This window comes from Sitophilus oryzae, unplaced genomic scaffold, assembly GCF_002938485.1.
Source record: "Sitophilus oryzae breed Bouriz unplaced genomic scaffold, Soryzae_2.0 scaffold_1974_pilon_pilon, whole genome shotgun sequence".
Lineage (NCBI taxonomy): Eukaryota > Metazoa > Arthropoda > Insecta > Coleoptera > Curculionidae > Sitophilus > Sitophilus oryzae.
In genome coordinates, this window is record NW_022146695.1 from 1,236,004 (window position 1) to 1,253,329 (window position 17,326).

The 17,326-nt window shown below is 33.0% G+C and overlaps 1 protein-coding gene across 8 annotated transcripts in view; it reads left to right on the top strand.

Moving 5' to 3' along the window:
* The window catches only part of LOC115883686 (protein groucho), a 144,572-nt gene that overhangs the window by 82,165 nt on the left and 45,081 nt on the right, over nt 1-17,326 (top strand). For all 8 annotated transcript variants that reach the window (XM_030902072.1, XM_030902074.1, XM_030902071.1 and 5 more), the window contains one exon: nt 16,791-16,835. In XM_030902072.1, the coding sequence (XP_030757932.1) occupies nt 16,791-16,835 (45 nt within the window). The remainder of the gene's footprint in view (nt 1-16,790; nt 16,836-17,326) is intronic.

Here is a 17,326-nt window from a genome sequence, read left to right on the forward strand (position 1 = left end):
TTTGTTTATTTATTAACGAGTCGTTGTAATTTTCCCTATAGCTTGTAAATTTTAAGTGCAAGTTAGAAACACTTGCACTTTTGATAAAAATAAGTGGAATTGAGTTGGTTTTCGACAGTGGTCGCGCTATTAGAATTCTGAATTCAAAAATCGATATGTCGAAATCCATTAGAGATAATTTATTTTTTTCAAAAACTTTCTTAATATGTCTGCTATATTTTATTCGCAGACAGTATGTGAAAATCTTTACAATTAAAAAAGTTACACGATTGCTGAAAATTGCTATTCACTAAAAGTAAATGGACGGATTTTTTTATAATTTTGAATGAAAATAAAACAAGTCTATCGAATTTCACCCATTTGAACATCTTGTAAAAGATGCGAAACATGCGAAAAAAACAACTTCAAAATAAAAAAAGTGTCAATATCAAAAGTGGTTTTTGAGTTATTATTATGTGTTAAAAAGTTGAGTTTTTTTGTTATAAAAAATATGGACACCCTAACGATATCCTCATAATTCCATTTCAGATGCTCAGAAACCTATCGAATGATTTTATCTAGTTATTTTTTCGAAAAAAAAGTCTTTTAAAAATGAGCGGCTTGCGATCGTGATTTTACTTTACTTGTTATTGAAATTCGTACCGAAGAAATGTGGCAACGCCGCAACAGCACACCGTCGTATTTTTCTCACTCCGGCTTAATAAGATCCCTGTGCGATTTACTTCTACACATGTAAATACCGACCCAAAAGTAAGAGTTGCCAGCACGGTATATTATTAGTTAATAAATATATGCATGTAGGTAAACGCCGACCCAAGACTCTTCTGTTGTCTACCCAGTATAAGTATATTATTATCCTAGCCTTAAATAAATTATAAATCAATAAACTGTTTTAAAAACATTCATGTATACTACTGTATATCTAAGCTAAATATATAATCTATTACAGCTGTAGTAAAATCACCAGTAACTAATTCTGAAAAATAAAGCTCCAACTTAGATGCAACATTTTTCGTAAAAAAACTACTTTTACGGTTTGAATCAACCCAATTTTTATCTCTTTAATACATTTGATTTTTCATTAAGTTGTCTGCATGCACTGTCTTCACGCTAAAATCCAGTCTACATATTTACGATGACCCGATCGGTATGTCTAGTGCAAAGCTAAGAAAAACATATTAAAAGGTTTTGTTATAAACTCTATTCACAAACGCCCCTATAAAATGATCGCCCTGTATATACCAGAGACGAAATGAATAATCCGGAAAGGCGAGTGATTTGTCGCCGTTGTCGGCGTAAACAGGAGCGGTGCGCTGCCGCCCCCGCCGTGTTTTAGACGTGACGAGCACCTTGTCGTGTGGCGGTAATCGATAGGAGCCGCCCCCGGCCGCCCCTCGTCGCCCCCGCCACTTCGCGTTCTAACCCCGATGGCGACAAAGCCGCTACACCCTCCTCCGCGTTGTTTTCTTGCTCTGTCCCGAAATGACGCCGGAAACGAATCAGACATTCAATGCCACTTAAAATGCTGTCATTTATAAAGACTTTTCATAAATATTCTAGAAACAATTGTTTGTTATTCTACTGTAATTCTTGAACTCAATTAAATTATAACCACTTAAAATAATTATTTATTTAGTTGTTTAGTTATCCAGTTAGTTGACTTCTCAAAGTACTACATTCAATTTGGCATCAAAAAAGGTCTAGATTCCAATCAAATTACCCCCGCTCTCATACTTTGCCAGTTGTAAGGGGTCCACTGGAAAAGCTCAAATTCGAAAATTTGTATCCCCCAACCCAATTCGAAGTTGGTCAAAGGATGCCTGCAAAGCTCAACAAATTAGGCAAAGAAAATAAAGTTCTCCTACTCTGGGTTCCTGCTCTCCAAGGGATAAAAGGCAATGAAAAAGTAAATGATCTAGAGCTAGAAAAGGAGCGAACACTCCATTAACTGGACCAGTTCTGTTTTCCAAGCGGGAACCAACTAAAAGCGGAACTGAAGAATCTGGAGTAGAATGGGTGTCCTCCGACGGTCTAAGACACTCGAAAAAGTTCCTCAGAACATACGACCGAGAAAAATCAAAGGCTTTCCTTGATTTAAGTAAAAATAATCTTTGGGTTGTCACGGGATTTCTAACAGAACACTGTCTCCTCAACGAACACCTCCCTAGGCTGAAGCTGAGAAACAACGGCGAATGCAGATTCTGTGGAGAAAATGACGAAACACCTTATCACTGATTGCGTCGAGACGACGACCATTCGTGCCATGAACTTTGGTACGGCTGATGTCAAGGATGAAAAGCTGGCCTCTGTGGAACCGTCTTAGATACTGGCTTTTGTTAAAGCCCCGAGACTGTATGATGAGTTATAACTCAAGAAAGGGGAACACACAATAGATCTGTAAGGTCGCGGTGATTAACTCCCCTCCTAAACATTCTACATTCATCCCCCAACCCAAATTTGGATTCGATTTTCTGGCTGAATAGTAGGTCCCACAGAAAATTCTATGGAACACAAAATGAAAAAAAAAATTTCTCTACATTTTCATCTCTAATGCCGGGTCCAGACAAAGGCGACAAAAAAGTAAACACGATTTTGAGACAAAAACAAGACAAACTTGCGACAAAAAAATGGGGAATTCTGACAAGACAAACTTGAGACAAATAGTCCACACCGCAAAGACAAAAGTACAACAAAATCAAAAGTTTAGTATATGTGAATGAGTTTTATTAACCATTTGTGATTTCACTGGTCTCCTACTGTTGACAGCACACGCCATCCACACTAGTGATGTAAAAATTCTAACTAATCGTTACAAAGTAACAGTTACTTTACGAGGACTCGAAGTAACGCTTACTATTTGAATTTAGGACTCGTTACTAAGCTAATTCGTTACTTTTGCGCCGGCAGTAATCGTAATCCCTGGAAATGCACGAACCGAGGACTCGAAACTCGATACTGAAATATTCCTTACTTCGACGTAGGTCTAGTTGTTATCAATATGTTTATGTTTAAAGTGTTGACTTGACGCCGGCCAGTTTTTTTTTGGGATGGTAAATGTGTGAAATTTTTATTACAATTATTATGGGGGGGATTGGCTCATGCTGACCCGGAGGCGGTCTGTCCCTTTGCCGTTTGTTGTCGCTTTTTATTTATAGAATAGAACTGTTTATTTAGATTAACATGTCTTAGATATTAATTAAAAATGGATTCACGTTAGTTACAAAAAATGTTAACATCTGAAAAAGCAGAGCAAATATTTTTCTTCTTCAAAAGAGAATAGATATTTCGCCACTTACACTGTAAGAAAGTCTACAAAATAAAAATAGTAATTTTTACTAAACACTGCTGCGTTAATCCAAATTTTTTCAAAAAGGTCTTTTTGAAGGGATGAATCCACCACAGAGGAATATACATTTTTTTAATATTTTTACATTTTAACAAATTATATACATTTTTTTATTTTTACTCTTTAATGTTTGCCTATTTATTAATGTAATACGAAGAGAGAGAGAGAGAGAGAGAGAGAGAAAATATAAAAAAACTTTATACACATATTTTCTTTGTTTGATTTGTTTTGTTTTATTTTTAATTTTATTAATAGTACATAGTGTTTGATTTAACATATCAATGTAAAATATAAAAATATTATACATATTATTAAAAACATATTATTCAGTACTTGAATACCGAGTATTGAAATTATCCTATTAAGCCCTTACACTAGAAGTAGAAACCCCTTAGGGGTTTAGACCGAGCATAGCAACGAAGATCACCGGGCACAATAGGTTAAACCGAGCATGCAACGAAGATCACCGGGCACAATAAGTAACGAAGTTCCACGTCAAGCCCAAGTCTTCCAACCTGTACACAAAACAACGATTATAAAGTAACGATACTATAGGTACGGCAATAAGTACCAAAGTAACGAGTAACTAAAGTAACGAGTCCAAAGTAACGACTCCTATTACCAAAAGTAACTAGTAGTTACAAGTCCATAAAATTAACTAAAATTTACATCACTAATCCACACTGCGCCGACAACTTGTAAAAATATACGAACAAAACTACCTATAGACACTTTGATCTTTACCAACACGAGACGGGATATTGAAAAGTCTCCGAATGAAATTGAAACAAAACAAAAATGAGACAAAGATGTCGCAGAAATGTATTTGATTTGTACTCTTGTAAAGACCATCCGAGGACATACTGTATAAAAGCCTGCTTTTATTTTTCTTTAAATATGCATTTTTTACATTATTTTTTCTTCTATTCCAGTTTTTATTTTTTTATTTTTCAGTTAAAAATCAAAAAAATATCTTTCACCGGTTTCATAAATTCCATCCCCTCAAATACCTTGTATCCGTTCACACTCGCGTCATTTTTACCCTTATTTTGCTGTTTCCCTGTAAAAACACTGGGGAGGATATCTGCAACTGTCACTTTTCATTTCAAATCTCCCCAAAGCCAAATCCCGTTCACCAGTCCGACATTTGTTGTTTCCTAAAGGGGCCGATTATTTCCAGGGGTGTTTTGCACCCTCTTAGCAGCAGCTCCAATGCGATAATTGCTTTGTAACCCAAGTACTTTAAAGATATTTCTTTTTATGGGGTGGCGTGCATGAACAATTTCTGAGGGAGATAGGGTCGGATAATAGATCTCTTACAAGTTTTTTAATGAATGCCTTCAGTTCCCAGAGAAATATGTAGATATAGACGCGTCCTACCCTCTCATACAGATGTTGTAAGCTATGTGAATAAGTAAATTCGATTCGGTCTTGTTGTAAGTAGGGAATGCAATCCCGCAAATGCGGGATCCCTCTGAGATTCCGCGGGATCAAAGTTGCGGGATTTACCGTGCGGGATCTGCGAGATCGACACATTACTACTGGGTAACCGAATCGATCTCAATCAAGATCAAACCGTTTCGTTCTGGGCCGATGCGTCGACGCTCGGAACCCGGGGGATTCCTCTTACGGCTTGGCCATTAAAAATAAGTGAAACAAACAGGTTAGTTGTTAGATTTCTTTCTGGCGTATGTGAAGTGAAGAAAAACGTTTAACTAGGACTTGTGGACAATTCCGTCAAATAAACCGCCGGACATAATTATCGGGACAAGCAAAATTTTAGGGTAAATTTAAAGTTGTATATCTCTTGAACTAAAAAAGATTTTTGGATGCGGTTTGGACCAGGTTTTAGATGCATCTATTGTGATTAAGATGCTATGTGGTTTTCGAAAATATAATTAGTGAATTCTCGTATACAGGGTTTTTTATAAGAGTGTGAAAATTTGGTTAAGAATCTTTTTTACCGCAAATTTACAATTTTTAAAAAATCGAGTAAAGTACGACTAATCTGTATATTGAAATTAGAAAAAACAATTTGATCGGTTTTTTTGTTTTAAGGAAAATACGACGTTTTTTCGAAAAATATGCATTTTTAGTCATATGATATGGTCCTAAATGGTACAAAAAGCTTTGTACATTCTGCATATACCAAAAAATTATTCATATAGAGTGTATCTAAAAGCAGATAACTAACACAAGTTAAAAAAGACTTCAACATCAGAATAATATTTTTATTTATAAAATAAGTAGATAAATTATAATAAAATTTAAGTTTATTTAATATTAAATATATTTTTTGAACACTCTGTATACATCGGTCCAAATTTCTGTACAGCTAGTTTAAGATATACGCTATATCAATATATTGTGGACCTATGCAAAATGTACAATGCCTTTTGTACCATTTAGGACTATTGTTTACAGTCCCGCAATTTTGCGGATCCGCGGGATTGATTGCTTTAATCCCGCGGGTTTGCGGGATTGAGATTTTGGTGCGGGATTGCATTTCCTAGTGTGCACTATGAACATCCTATAAATTTGTATTCAGTTGGTACCTATTGGTTGTAAATTGTAAAATATTGCAAGATTGCCAGTTGTGAACAAAACCCAATATTTTAGAACTCATTTATCCCCTAGGTTTACTTATTTCACTGAATCTGAAATTAACTCGCCGTAAACCGGGAATGTTTATGTATTTTATAATTTTACTAGTTATAAGAAGGTAATTGCAATTTAATAATTTTCTTAGTTATTGCCTTTCAGCTTTCCTCTATTGGTTATTACCCTGGCTTATTGCAAAATGTAATTGACAGTCGATGCGAAGATATCTTCAAAGCAAAGAATAAATAACCAAGATGAACATAAAATAAGACTGGGCGGTGAAGCGGCATATTACTTATCTTTTTATTACTAGACATAGACTAACACGTAATTAAAGAAAATAATTTAATTTTTCTTTTTTTTTCTTAATTAAATACTATTTTTTGAAATATTAAGATTTTGTCAGTTATTAATATTGAGATATACCATACAGGACCGAAAAAAAATTAGCGCCGGGAGGCACGTGTAGCCGCCCATACTAAAATATGCCAATAAAAAGTTGGTAGGCAGTTCTTTTAGTTTCAAAGTAAAGGAATTTTTCCAATTTTTTTTTTATCTCAAAAACTGCGACATTGACTGATTTTGATGTTATTACAAATTTTGTTGCAAATATTATTCCTAATCTTAAATTGAAAACCGCGTTTCGCTAGCTACTGTAATTTTGGAGTTACGATTTTTTTAAATTTTTAATCCCCTCCCATACCCCCTTACCAACCCCCCACCCCCACCAAAAACTAATGGTCAGATTCTCGGGTGCCACAGTATTTTTGTGCCAAATTTGGTTAAAATCGGTTTAGCGGTTTTTGAGTAGCCATATTTTATTTTGTATTTTTCCTTATACCTGTGCTTATACAGAGCCAAAAAAAAATTATTAAAATGCAAGAACTGAAATCGAAACTATATTAGGTTAAATACCTTAAGGTGGTCTGTACTTAACTTTGCTATAAATATCGTAATCTTAAATCATACAGGATGTTCAAAATTCAACGCCAAACTTTCTAAAATATAAAATTATTTTTCTTAGTTTTTTTTTAATTTCATCATTATCATCATTTAGCTTATTCCGTCCACTGCTGAACAAAAGCCTCCCTCAACTCTAGCCATTTCTTTCTATTTTGTGCCACTTGAATCCAGTTTCCAGCCACTCTCTTAATATCATCTGTCCATCGACTAGGAGGTCGTCCTCTACTTCTATAAACCTCGTGTCTTGGTCTCCATTCCACAAGTCTCTTTGTCCACCGATTTATGTGTAACACTCTGTATATTTAATTTTTATTGTTGTCGATCCAATAATATATAATAGTGATGGGTTGTTATTTAACTATCTGTTATTTTATAACAATTATTTAGAAATAATATAACGCAACCGTTACTACTTTTAAAAAATAACAGATATAAAATAACGATACGCAGGAGATCGACCGTTCGTGAAACGAAGTCGGCGCTCTGCACCGCCACGAAATTCGATGCTGCTCAAAGCAATTCCAAAAAACAACTAGTATGGATTATGGATGGAAAACATGTTATTTCGACAACCATAGATACAGGCGGCGAAATACAACGGACAACGGAGTGGGGAATGCGCTATGGCGCGGTGTGGCGAACGTAGCTGCATCGGTCGATGGTCGTGTGGGGCTTGCAACAGCTTAAAAATAATAGGATATAAAAGAAGCAGCTTTTTTGAAACAGTTGCGGGCATAACGCCTGGCAGTCGAGATAACAGGAGTGGGAAAGTAACGCTGCTGCATCGGTCGATTGTCGATGGAGGTTCGAAACAGGTTGGAGAATAACGCATCAGTTGTAAGATGCATTGTTTTTCAACCTGTTACGAGCATAACGGGCGGAGGTCGAGATATTATGGTTTGGTTGGGTATTTATTTATTCTGAAAAATTTTCAGAATAATATTTTAAGATTTTTTAAAAATGTATACAGGGTGTTTTGAAAAATTTGGTCATTGATTAATCACGATCCTGCTTAAAACCCTTGACGTAAAAAGCTGATTTTTGGAAAACGGATTGACTTTAGGGTGTAGAGGTTCGATAAGAAGGGATTTTTCGAAACTCGAATTCTAAGAGGGTGAAACCACCCCCAAATATTAGAATTAGAATATTTTTTATTTAAAAACCGGTGAGTTTTTCGGAAAAACTCTTAAACACGTTTATTTTATTTTGTTGTTTTACATATTTTAAGATTTTTTATAAATTTATACAGGATGTTTCATAAAATATGACCATTGAGTAATCACGATTCTGCTTAAACTGCTTGACGTTTAAAGCTGATTTTTGGCAAACGGATTGACTGTGGGGTTGAGGTTTGATAAGGAGGGGTTTTTCGAATCTCAAATTCCAAGAGGGTGAAAACGCCCCTAAAATATTACAATATTTGTTATTTAAAAAACGGTTAGTCTTTCGGGAAAACGCTTGGATACGCATAATTTATTTTGTTTTTTTTACATATTTTGAAATTTTTTAAAAAATCATACAGGGTGTTCCAAAAAATTGAGTAATTGATTAACCACGATTCTGCTTAAACTGCTCGACGTTTAAAGCTTATTTTTAAGCTTATTTTTGGCAAATGTGAGAAAATTTTATCCAGTTTGTATGTTAATGGAAATTTTTGCTATGCTTTATCATCACCATTGCAAATTATTAAAAAAAAAATAAATAATTTTTTTTTATTGTATTTTGCTCTCTTAACTTTGTAGTGTCCTGAAGATGCAAATAAATTTTGCGAAACGTTGACAAATTTAAAACAAAGGACTTCTGTTGATTTCTTTCGATTCTAACCCAATTTAAAAAAAAACACTGTATATTTTTTTTATTAGATGGAGAATTAGAAAATGAACGTGACCCTGTACGTACATATATTTTTCAGCGTAGGCAAAACGACAATTTTATTTTAAAACTGAATGATCCCCCATTTCTCTATAGACGGTCGTCCATCTTAATTCAATTCAAGTAAAACAGTTAACACAATGTTTTAATTGATGCGTTTTGATTGAACAGGTAAAACGTTATGTCTAGACGGGGCTTTACTATAGACCGAATGCTTGTTAAAGAATAATAATGAGCAATAATCGCTTAGATACAAAGTTTTTTGCCTTTATATGATGCAAAACAACACACGAATTTCGCGTTACTGTACGTAAAGTGCTCTGGTACTTCAAATCGACTCGAGTACCAGCAAACACAATCAAATTAAAGAGGTTTGTCTATAGAGATAACATCTATAGACTTTAAATATTGTACGTGTACTCTACTGTACCAGGTCTCATTACTCGACAATCGATAACAGCGAAATAAATTGAAGTATGTAGATTTCGAAATTGTCTACAAGCAAAAAAATCGAGAAAAATACGTGTGTGTAGGTGGCTACTTACTGTTATTTTTCGTTAATGACTTAAAAGAGAGAGAATTTCTGATTCAGTGCCTCTCAAATAAATAAAATTTAAGTGATTTTATCAAAGCTTTTGATAAAGATTTTAAAAAATATATATTCTGGAATTATTATTTCGTAATATGTACTTATCTTTCAGTTGAAGAAAAACGTGTTCTATGAAATTGCACGTGAATCTTGTATTATTTTTTAATTTTTTTAAAATTCCATAATTTGTATTTCTGCATAATTAATACATAAGAATAAAAGATTGCCAATAAAAACTGTGATTCTTTCACAGTGAGATGAAATAAAAGTAACAAATCACAGAGTGAGCGGTTAACGTTTTAAAAATAAACTGAATGGCTGAAACTTAGCGATGGGAACTATCGAATGAATTAGACTATCGAATGGTTACTGAATGAATGATTTCAACTATCGAATGGTTTTATTCGAATAAAATCATTCATTCATTTGTATACTAAAGCATATGTGACAACCTCGCCGTGCGGCTAAATGGTTATCGTTGAGCCACGACTATCGAATGCTTTTGATAAATGAAATTTAGTATTCGATTGATTTTTGTGTGCGTCAGTGCATTATTAGTTCTTCCAAATTTTTATAACTTCGCCGTATAAATACTGTGCTATTTTTGCGTTCATTAAAATATTTAAAATACTAAAATAGTAGTTTTTTTTTAATTTTATTTAATGACGATTGTGTGTATGTGCAGGTGGTCAAAATTTTTTTCGAAAATTTGTGTGGTTTTCCATAGTCCGATCTTTCAATTATTTAATTTTATATGATATATGGTCTATTTTTTAATGGGAAATTTTGAGAAGTAGCAATTTTTAAGAGAGATGAGATGAACTTACAATTAATTTTAAAAATGCATATTTGTATTTTAGTTGTTTTAATAATATGAATTAGTTGAACTTAATAATCATATTTAAGTAATGTGGTTAAGTAAATGGGGTTATCGAACTCAAACTATGGGGTGAGAAAATTACAATGAAAGTTTTACACGTGCCAATTTAAAAAAAAAGTTAGCGATGTTTGTATTTTGTTTATGCTAATTCTCTTACATGTAGTTTTTTGCGAAGAAATATTTAATTTATTTTTTAAAGTAAATGCCAGTAAAAGTAAATATAATTTTTAAATAGTAATATAAAGCACCTAATATAAATAATTTTGATTTCTAATTTTTTATTTATATTTTCCTTCCATTACATGGCATGCTTAGAAAATTAATAAATGTTTATATTTCATGATTTTAAAATTTGTTGTTAATATAACAAATTAGTTCTGTAATTATTATTCTTTAATAAACCAACGTTGCCAAAAAATTTAGAGACTATATTATTTTTAAATAGGGCCTAATATAAATAATTTTGACATCTAATTTGTTGTTTATATTTTGCTACTACTTAAAAAAATGTTTATATTAAATGATTTTAAATTTTGTTGTTAATAGGTATAACAAATTATTACTGTTATTATTATTTATTAAACCAGTCTTTGCTTAAAAACATTAAAAATCATTTTCTTACAACCAAAATAACAAATATTATTGCAGTGTAACAACATAATATTAATAAAAAAAAATGCAAAATATATAGACATATCAAGACATACTATCCCTAACTAACTAAAGCTAAACAATAATATTCTTTGCTAATATCAACTAATACCAATATATGGCAACAGCGCCCTTCATAATGTATTTTCTGTGTAAATACTAGCACCTCAATAAAAAAAATAATGTGTCCTTATTTTTATCTGACTCCGCAAAAAATCAAAAATGCCGGCTTCTTTCATAGCATTGCCACCGACCGCTGTCGGGTTTCTCGGAAAGAAACCTACGTCGCCGGGCGACAACTAAAATTCAGTTAATATTTTATTATAATCGATCCTGACGAATAAATGAATTTCATAAATGAATGAATTTTATAAATGAATGGTTTTTGCTGCCAAATTACTAGAATACAATATTTCAAGGCAGATGACGGATCTATTCGATAATTTTTATTCGAATAGTTTTCAACGAATGTTTTCTTACTAACTATCGAATTATTCGAATGAATTGCAACTATCGAATGTTTCGATAGTATTCATTCGATAGTTCCCACTACTAGCTGAAACGGGAATGATATAGCGATGTTATTGGGTTATTACGAAAATCGTATACCACCATAAGATTAACATGGGTGATATTGCATTATCCGATGTATGCACAGATTGGGCTCGTCCAAGTGGAATAATGCCAATTCAGTCTTGCGATTGTCAACTGTTAATTTTATTTGTCATTTTTTAATAATTCGCGATTTAAGACTCCTCCATATCAACGAAAATTAAAAATTCGAAAGAATAAAACAATATATCTTAGTATGCCACCAACTGTACAAATAATATGTATTCATGTCTTGTAGAATACCTTGTAACATAGATTATTTCAAAATTTATGACATACATGTATTGAGGAAAAATTAATGTTTTATAATAGTTTCATAAAAATATTCAGAAAAATGGATTGTATAGGTATAATTGAACGTGACTTTTGTATTAATATTTTATTATTTCCTCAAAATATGTAATTTGAAAGTGAAAACTATTGTTTGTCATTGTTTTAGAAAACTGCCCGTTGTTTTGGTTTGGTTTGTTTTATTGATTTCTTGGAACGTGACATCCTTTAGTATTTCTTAAAAACGAAGTAAAATATCAACTTATTAGGCCATTTTTGTTTATGGTAAATATGTACTAGGTAATTTTATTAACAAATATAATTATTAGAATTTCATTAGACTTTAAGCACTTTCATCAAAAATAAAAAATATTGTTCATAATAGAGTATCGTCTTCCGGATCGTCTTCACAAGAGGAAAACCTTTTTTTATTATTGATATTTTGGGAAAAATGCATTTTTTATAAAAAAAAATGTTTGTTCTAGAATGGTTAATCGGGATTAACCATTATAGAACAAGCAAATTTTTATAATAAAAGCATGTTTGTCAAAATGGTTAACAATAAAAAAGCTTTTCCTCTTGTAAAGACTCACCGGGGACATACTAGTGATGGGCATTACGATTCTTTTTAGTGAATCGAATCACACGATTCAATTTCTGATTCGTTCATTTGAACGAACCACATGCCCAATTTACGTTTCATAAAAACAAGAATCGTAACTGACACTACCGGCGATAATAGGTCTGTTCCCAGAAGAATCTCTGACTAGTCAGCGCGTTTCTTATTGGTTGAAATGCGTAGAAACCTGACTAACAATCAGGTTTCTACGCATTTTAACCAATGAGAAACGTGCTTCTTTCTGGGAACAGACCTAATTTGACCGGACAATTACTTAGGTACCAGAAAAAGAAATATACAGTTCTTTCATTTGTTTTTCAACACTTTATGACGCTAGCAATCAATTGGATTGATTATTTTACAAATAATATTAAATTATCAATCCAATTGATATATGTATACTATTTATTAAAGACTTCTTAATACCGATTTAATATTTTTAGAGCCATATTTTAATTCCGATTTAATAAGCATATAATAAATAGTATATGATACAGCATGATCGAAAAATGGCATCCAGTTGGCTTGGAAATGAACATCGATGACATTGCCCATATAATTTTACATATAAAATGACAGTGATTTTCATTTTATAACCATCGCTGACGCCGTTTTTTTATCATATTGAGCAGAGGCTAACAGTATTTATTTGGAGTTGCGTAAAAACACGATTTCGTCTTTTAGTCCGATTTTTAATGGTTTATAGTCGGTAATATTATTTAAACAAAAATTTTAACGTAAAAATTAAATACCTTACATATACTCCCTTACTAAACATAGTATATTTTTTTTTTTCTTGTAAATAACATTCTTATCGTTTGCATTTTATGCCCATGATGTTTGTTTAGGGCTTTTGTTCAAGTCTAAATATTGGTGCCTGACTCTATGCCTTATCACCGCCGCGCGGTAGAAACGAACGATCGCATTGTGATCCGATTCAATTCTCACGATTCTTTTTTACGGCTCATCGTTCAAATCTTATGGATCCGTGCTGGCCACGATTCAGTTGGACGAACCGTATGGTAAGCAATGAATCAATTCTCACAACTTTTTGAACGAACGATCGCATTGTGATCCGATTCAATTCTCACGATTCTTTTTTACGGCTCATCGTTCAAATCTTATGGATCCGTGCCGGCCACGATTCAATTGATCAAACGGTATTGTAAGCAATGAATCAATTCTCACCACTCTTTGAACGAACGATCGCATTGTGATCCGATTCAATTCTGACGATTCTTTTTTACGGCTCATCGTTCAAATCTTATGGATCCGTGTCGGCCACGATTCAATTGAACGAACCGTATTCTAAGCAGTGAATCGAATCACGATTCATTTTTAATACTCGTTCAAATGAACGATTCGTTCAAGCTTTGCCCGCTTCTAGGACATACTGTACATTGGTTATACGAATCCTAATTTTTTAATAAAACCTGTATTTTAAATGTCCTCTATATTATAACAATTAAATTTGAGATTTTTTTCTCTTTTCTGTGTACATTAAGCATCGACAGTGATAAAAAAACACACACACAAAAACAGCTTACTGGCAAAACACAGGCGTGCGTTCCATAAAACCACTTCGGTCGCAAAGCAATTACCCCATCGGGGTTATTACTGTAAAAGGGAGGGTTGTAGTAAAAAGACCCTGTTCGTTCGATCGACTGCTGTCGACCCTCTGACCAAATAAAGCACCCTACGTCAAGCGCTGCAGGGGGAGGGGAAGGCAGATGACTAGATCGACCGTAGATATCCGGTATACAGGATGGCCCAACGTTTTCAACTTAGATTAAATACAGGGTGATTCTCTTACCTTGATTTCATGCATATTTTTATCGATAGGTTTGTAGGTCGTGAATAACGGGCTAGGTAAAGTATCTAGCTCATTTGCTAGCTCAGAATTAGAATTTAGAGTTAGTAACTCGCATTTTCATTGGAGGACACTGTCATATTTATTTCAAACCAATAATCAAAGATAATATTCATATAATTTAATAAAATTACTGTAAATCACTATAAATAATGAATTGTTCGTAATTAAGCTGTAATTTCTGTATTATTAATCCGGTAAATGATGGAGATAAACAATTGTGATTGCTTAAAATTTATTTTAAGATGAAATTTTTGTTAACAACGTTCTGAGAATTCGAATAATGAATTGAATATGACGGTGACAATGTCTACAAAAGACACGGGTTTAGAGTGACAATTTGGTTATGTAAAATTTATAGTGACAATTTTGATTATGCGAAAGAAATACATATTCTATGAGTTTACTTGTTTTTTACGATTAATATTAATTTAAAAATAAATCCCCAGCTTGAATAATAAACAAGATTTAAAAAAAACAGACCACAGACTACAGACTACGCACAAAAGAAATTGTTAGTTAGTAGCAATTAGTTGTAGTCAGAGATATAGATGTAGTAGTATTTTGGTTTAATGGCCACAGCTGCCAGGCTATCCAGCCGATTGATAGAATTATCGTTTTTAATAAAATTAAAAAAAAAACATTATAAATTATAAAGCTTTTTGTCAAACGGAAGATGCTGTAAACAAAATTTTCATAGCCCTCTTCGTATCCGAGCTACAGGGTCTTTTTAAAAATTTTGCAATTTTGGACACACCCCTGTATCTCGTTATTTTGAAAGGTATCGAGAAGGTGAAAACTGTTTCCTGTAGAACTATTGCTGCCCTACACGCACGTCCCTGGGGGGGATACTTAACAGTGTGCACTATTTCTCCCCTTTTGCTATTCTGCTGCGCTTGAGTAAATCCTAAAAATTTCCAAAAAAGCCATTGACAGACTAGTTTCCGTTGGGATTCTAAACTCAGAATTATTTTAATTACCTCTAAGTTTTTCATATTTATTTTGTATCACCCTGTATAATATAAAATTCCATCTAAATACGATATCGGGCTTTTTCTAGGACTGTTGGTCACACTGTAGGTATAGAACTGCGGGACTAGGGGAGGGAAGCAGTAGGCATTGTTCCGCGTCGGAACTGGCGACCAAAGGGCCGAAAATACGGTTATTTGAGTGTGAAGTGAATGATAAGGGTAATGAAAAGCGCATGGGGGAGTTGTGTGATTGTGATGTAATCGGTTCGTTGATTACGTCTTGTTTTTTGACAAAAAAATTACGAGCAACGGGTGCATAAGGGAGGATTAAGAGTGTCTTTGTTTTCACCACGATAGAAGTTAGATTAGATTAAATTTTTTGAGGTGACTATCGACCTTTTCAAAATGTCTAACAACTTGGAGCCACCTCGTTATCGTTAACTTATTAGCATGAATCATCTTTTCAGACTCTTTCAAGTTTTCTCGGCAAGAAAACAACAAAAATTTATCAAAAAATAAAGAACAAAAAAGTTACAAGAATAATAATTACAAATATAAGCATAACAAAATGGGCGGTACTTTATTATGGGCTAATATCCCACTTCTGATGGTTAGAAATCAGATTATATTATTAGCAACTTGTATTTTTTCCTTTTCAGATCTATTGTGGTCCTCTTTTGATCTCTAGGTTACATTTCTCCAGTCTTATCCTTTTTAAAAATTCTAGCAACTTAGAGACTCCTAATGTCTGATACAAAGAACCGCACATTTACTAAACTGTTACACTGACATAAAATGGGCTCTGTCCTTTATATAATATCCTTTTTAGTAGACCTACAGCTGCCTTGACAGTCTTTCTGTCTCTGCCTTGATGAATTTCTCCACCGTCTGGAGATCTATAGACTACCCGCTATTTTGTGGCCATTCATGTGCCTAATTAGTCACATGAATTGCTTTTGCAGTGCCGAAGAAGGGTTCTGGGTCATAGATGAGCCTTGTTTAACCATTTTTTCTGCTTTTTTGTTGACAATACATATAGGATTGCGTGGATTTAACACATGACGTCATTTGGAAGACACATTTTACCAGACTGCAACTAATTCCGATCATTTTCTTCTATCAGCCGCGATAATTTTTTAGTTTTGGCACAGCCTATTCATAGTTAGCCTGCATAGTTACGACCATTTGCGTGATATCTGCGCATCTACATAAAAAGTTAGCGACTGGAGCTATGACTGCTGGTTTGTGTACGACTATAAGCACAGCAGATAAAATGCTGATGCTCAAAAACAAGCGAAGATGATCGGCTGCCACTGAATAAGTTGTGGTTTGAACATATTTTTAAAAAAAATTATGAATAAAAAAGCCTTCATATGAATAAAAAAGGGCTAATAAATTGTGAGGTTAATAATATAAGAGCTATATACTCGTATATTTTTTACCTGATGCTTAGCATTGCGTCTCTATAAAATTTATAATTGTGTTTAAACATTATTACATGCTTTATATTTCTTGTTTACTAATATTGTTTTTTTTTCTTTTACAGTACTACGAAATGTCATATGGCCTTAATGTGGAAATGCATAAACAGGTATGACTTTATCATTATATTTTTTATAGTTATAGGTTATAGGAAAATTAATATAATTTAAATAATGAACTTTACTATAAAAAATCATAGAAATACAATAGATCTAGTCTTGTAAATCGTACACTTGAAAACAATTTTCGATTTTATGACAATCAAAACATTTTATTATACTAAATACTAGTCCAAAAACGTAACATAATAAGCGTTTGGCATTTAACGTTTTATGTAAAACTGGCTAGATATTTTTACACAAATGAAGAACTAATTTAAAGATAAAGGATTATACTATATCGGTATAGTAGCACATTTTTAGATAACTTCTTTATTTTTAAGATTTTGGTGGTCAAACATCAACAAAATATTCCTTATGTTTGGACTAAATTTTCTCGAAAATATAGAAATAATTTAAAATTCAGTTGCAATACCGACAAAGATTGAAGTTTTGTGATTACTGTGATTTATAATTCATATGGTTTTGCAACAAATTGTTC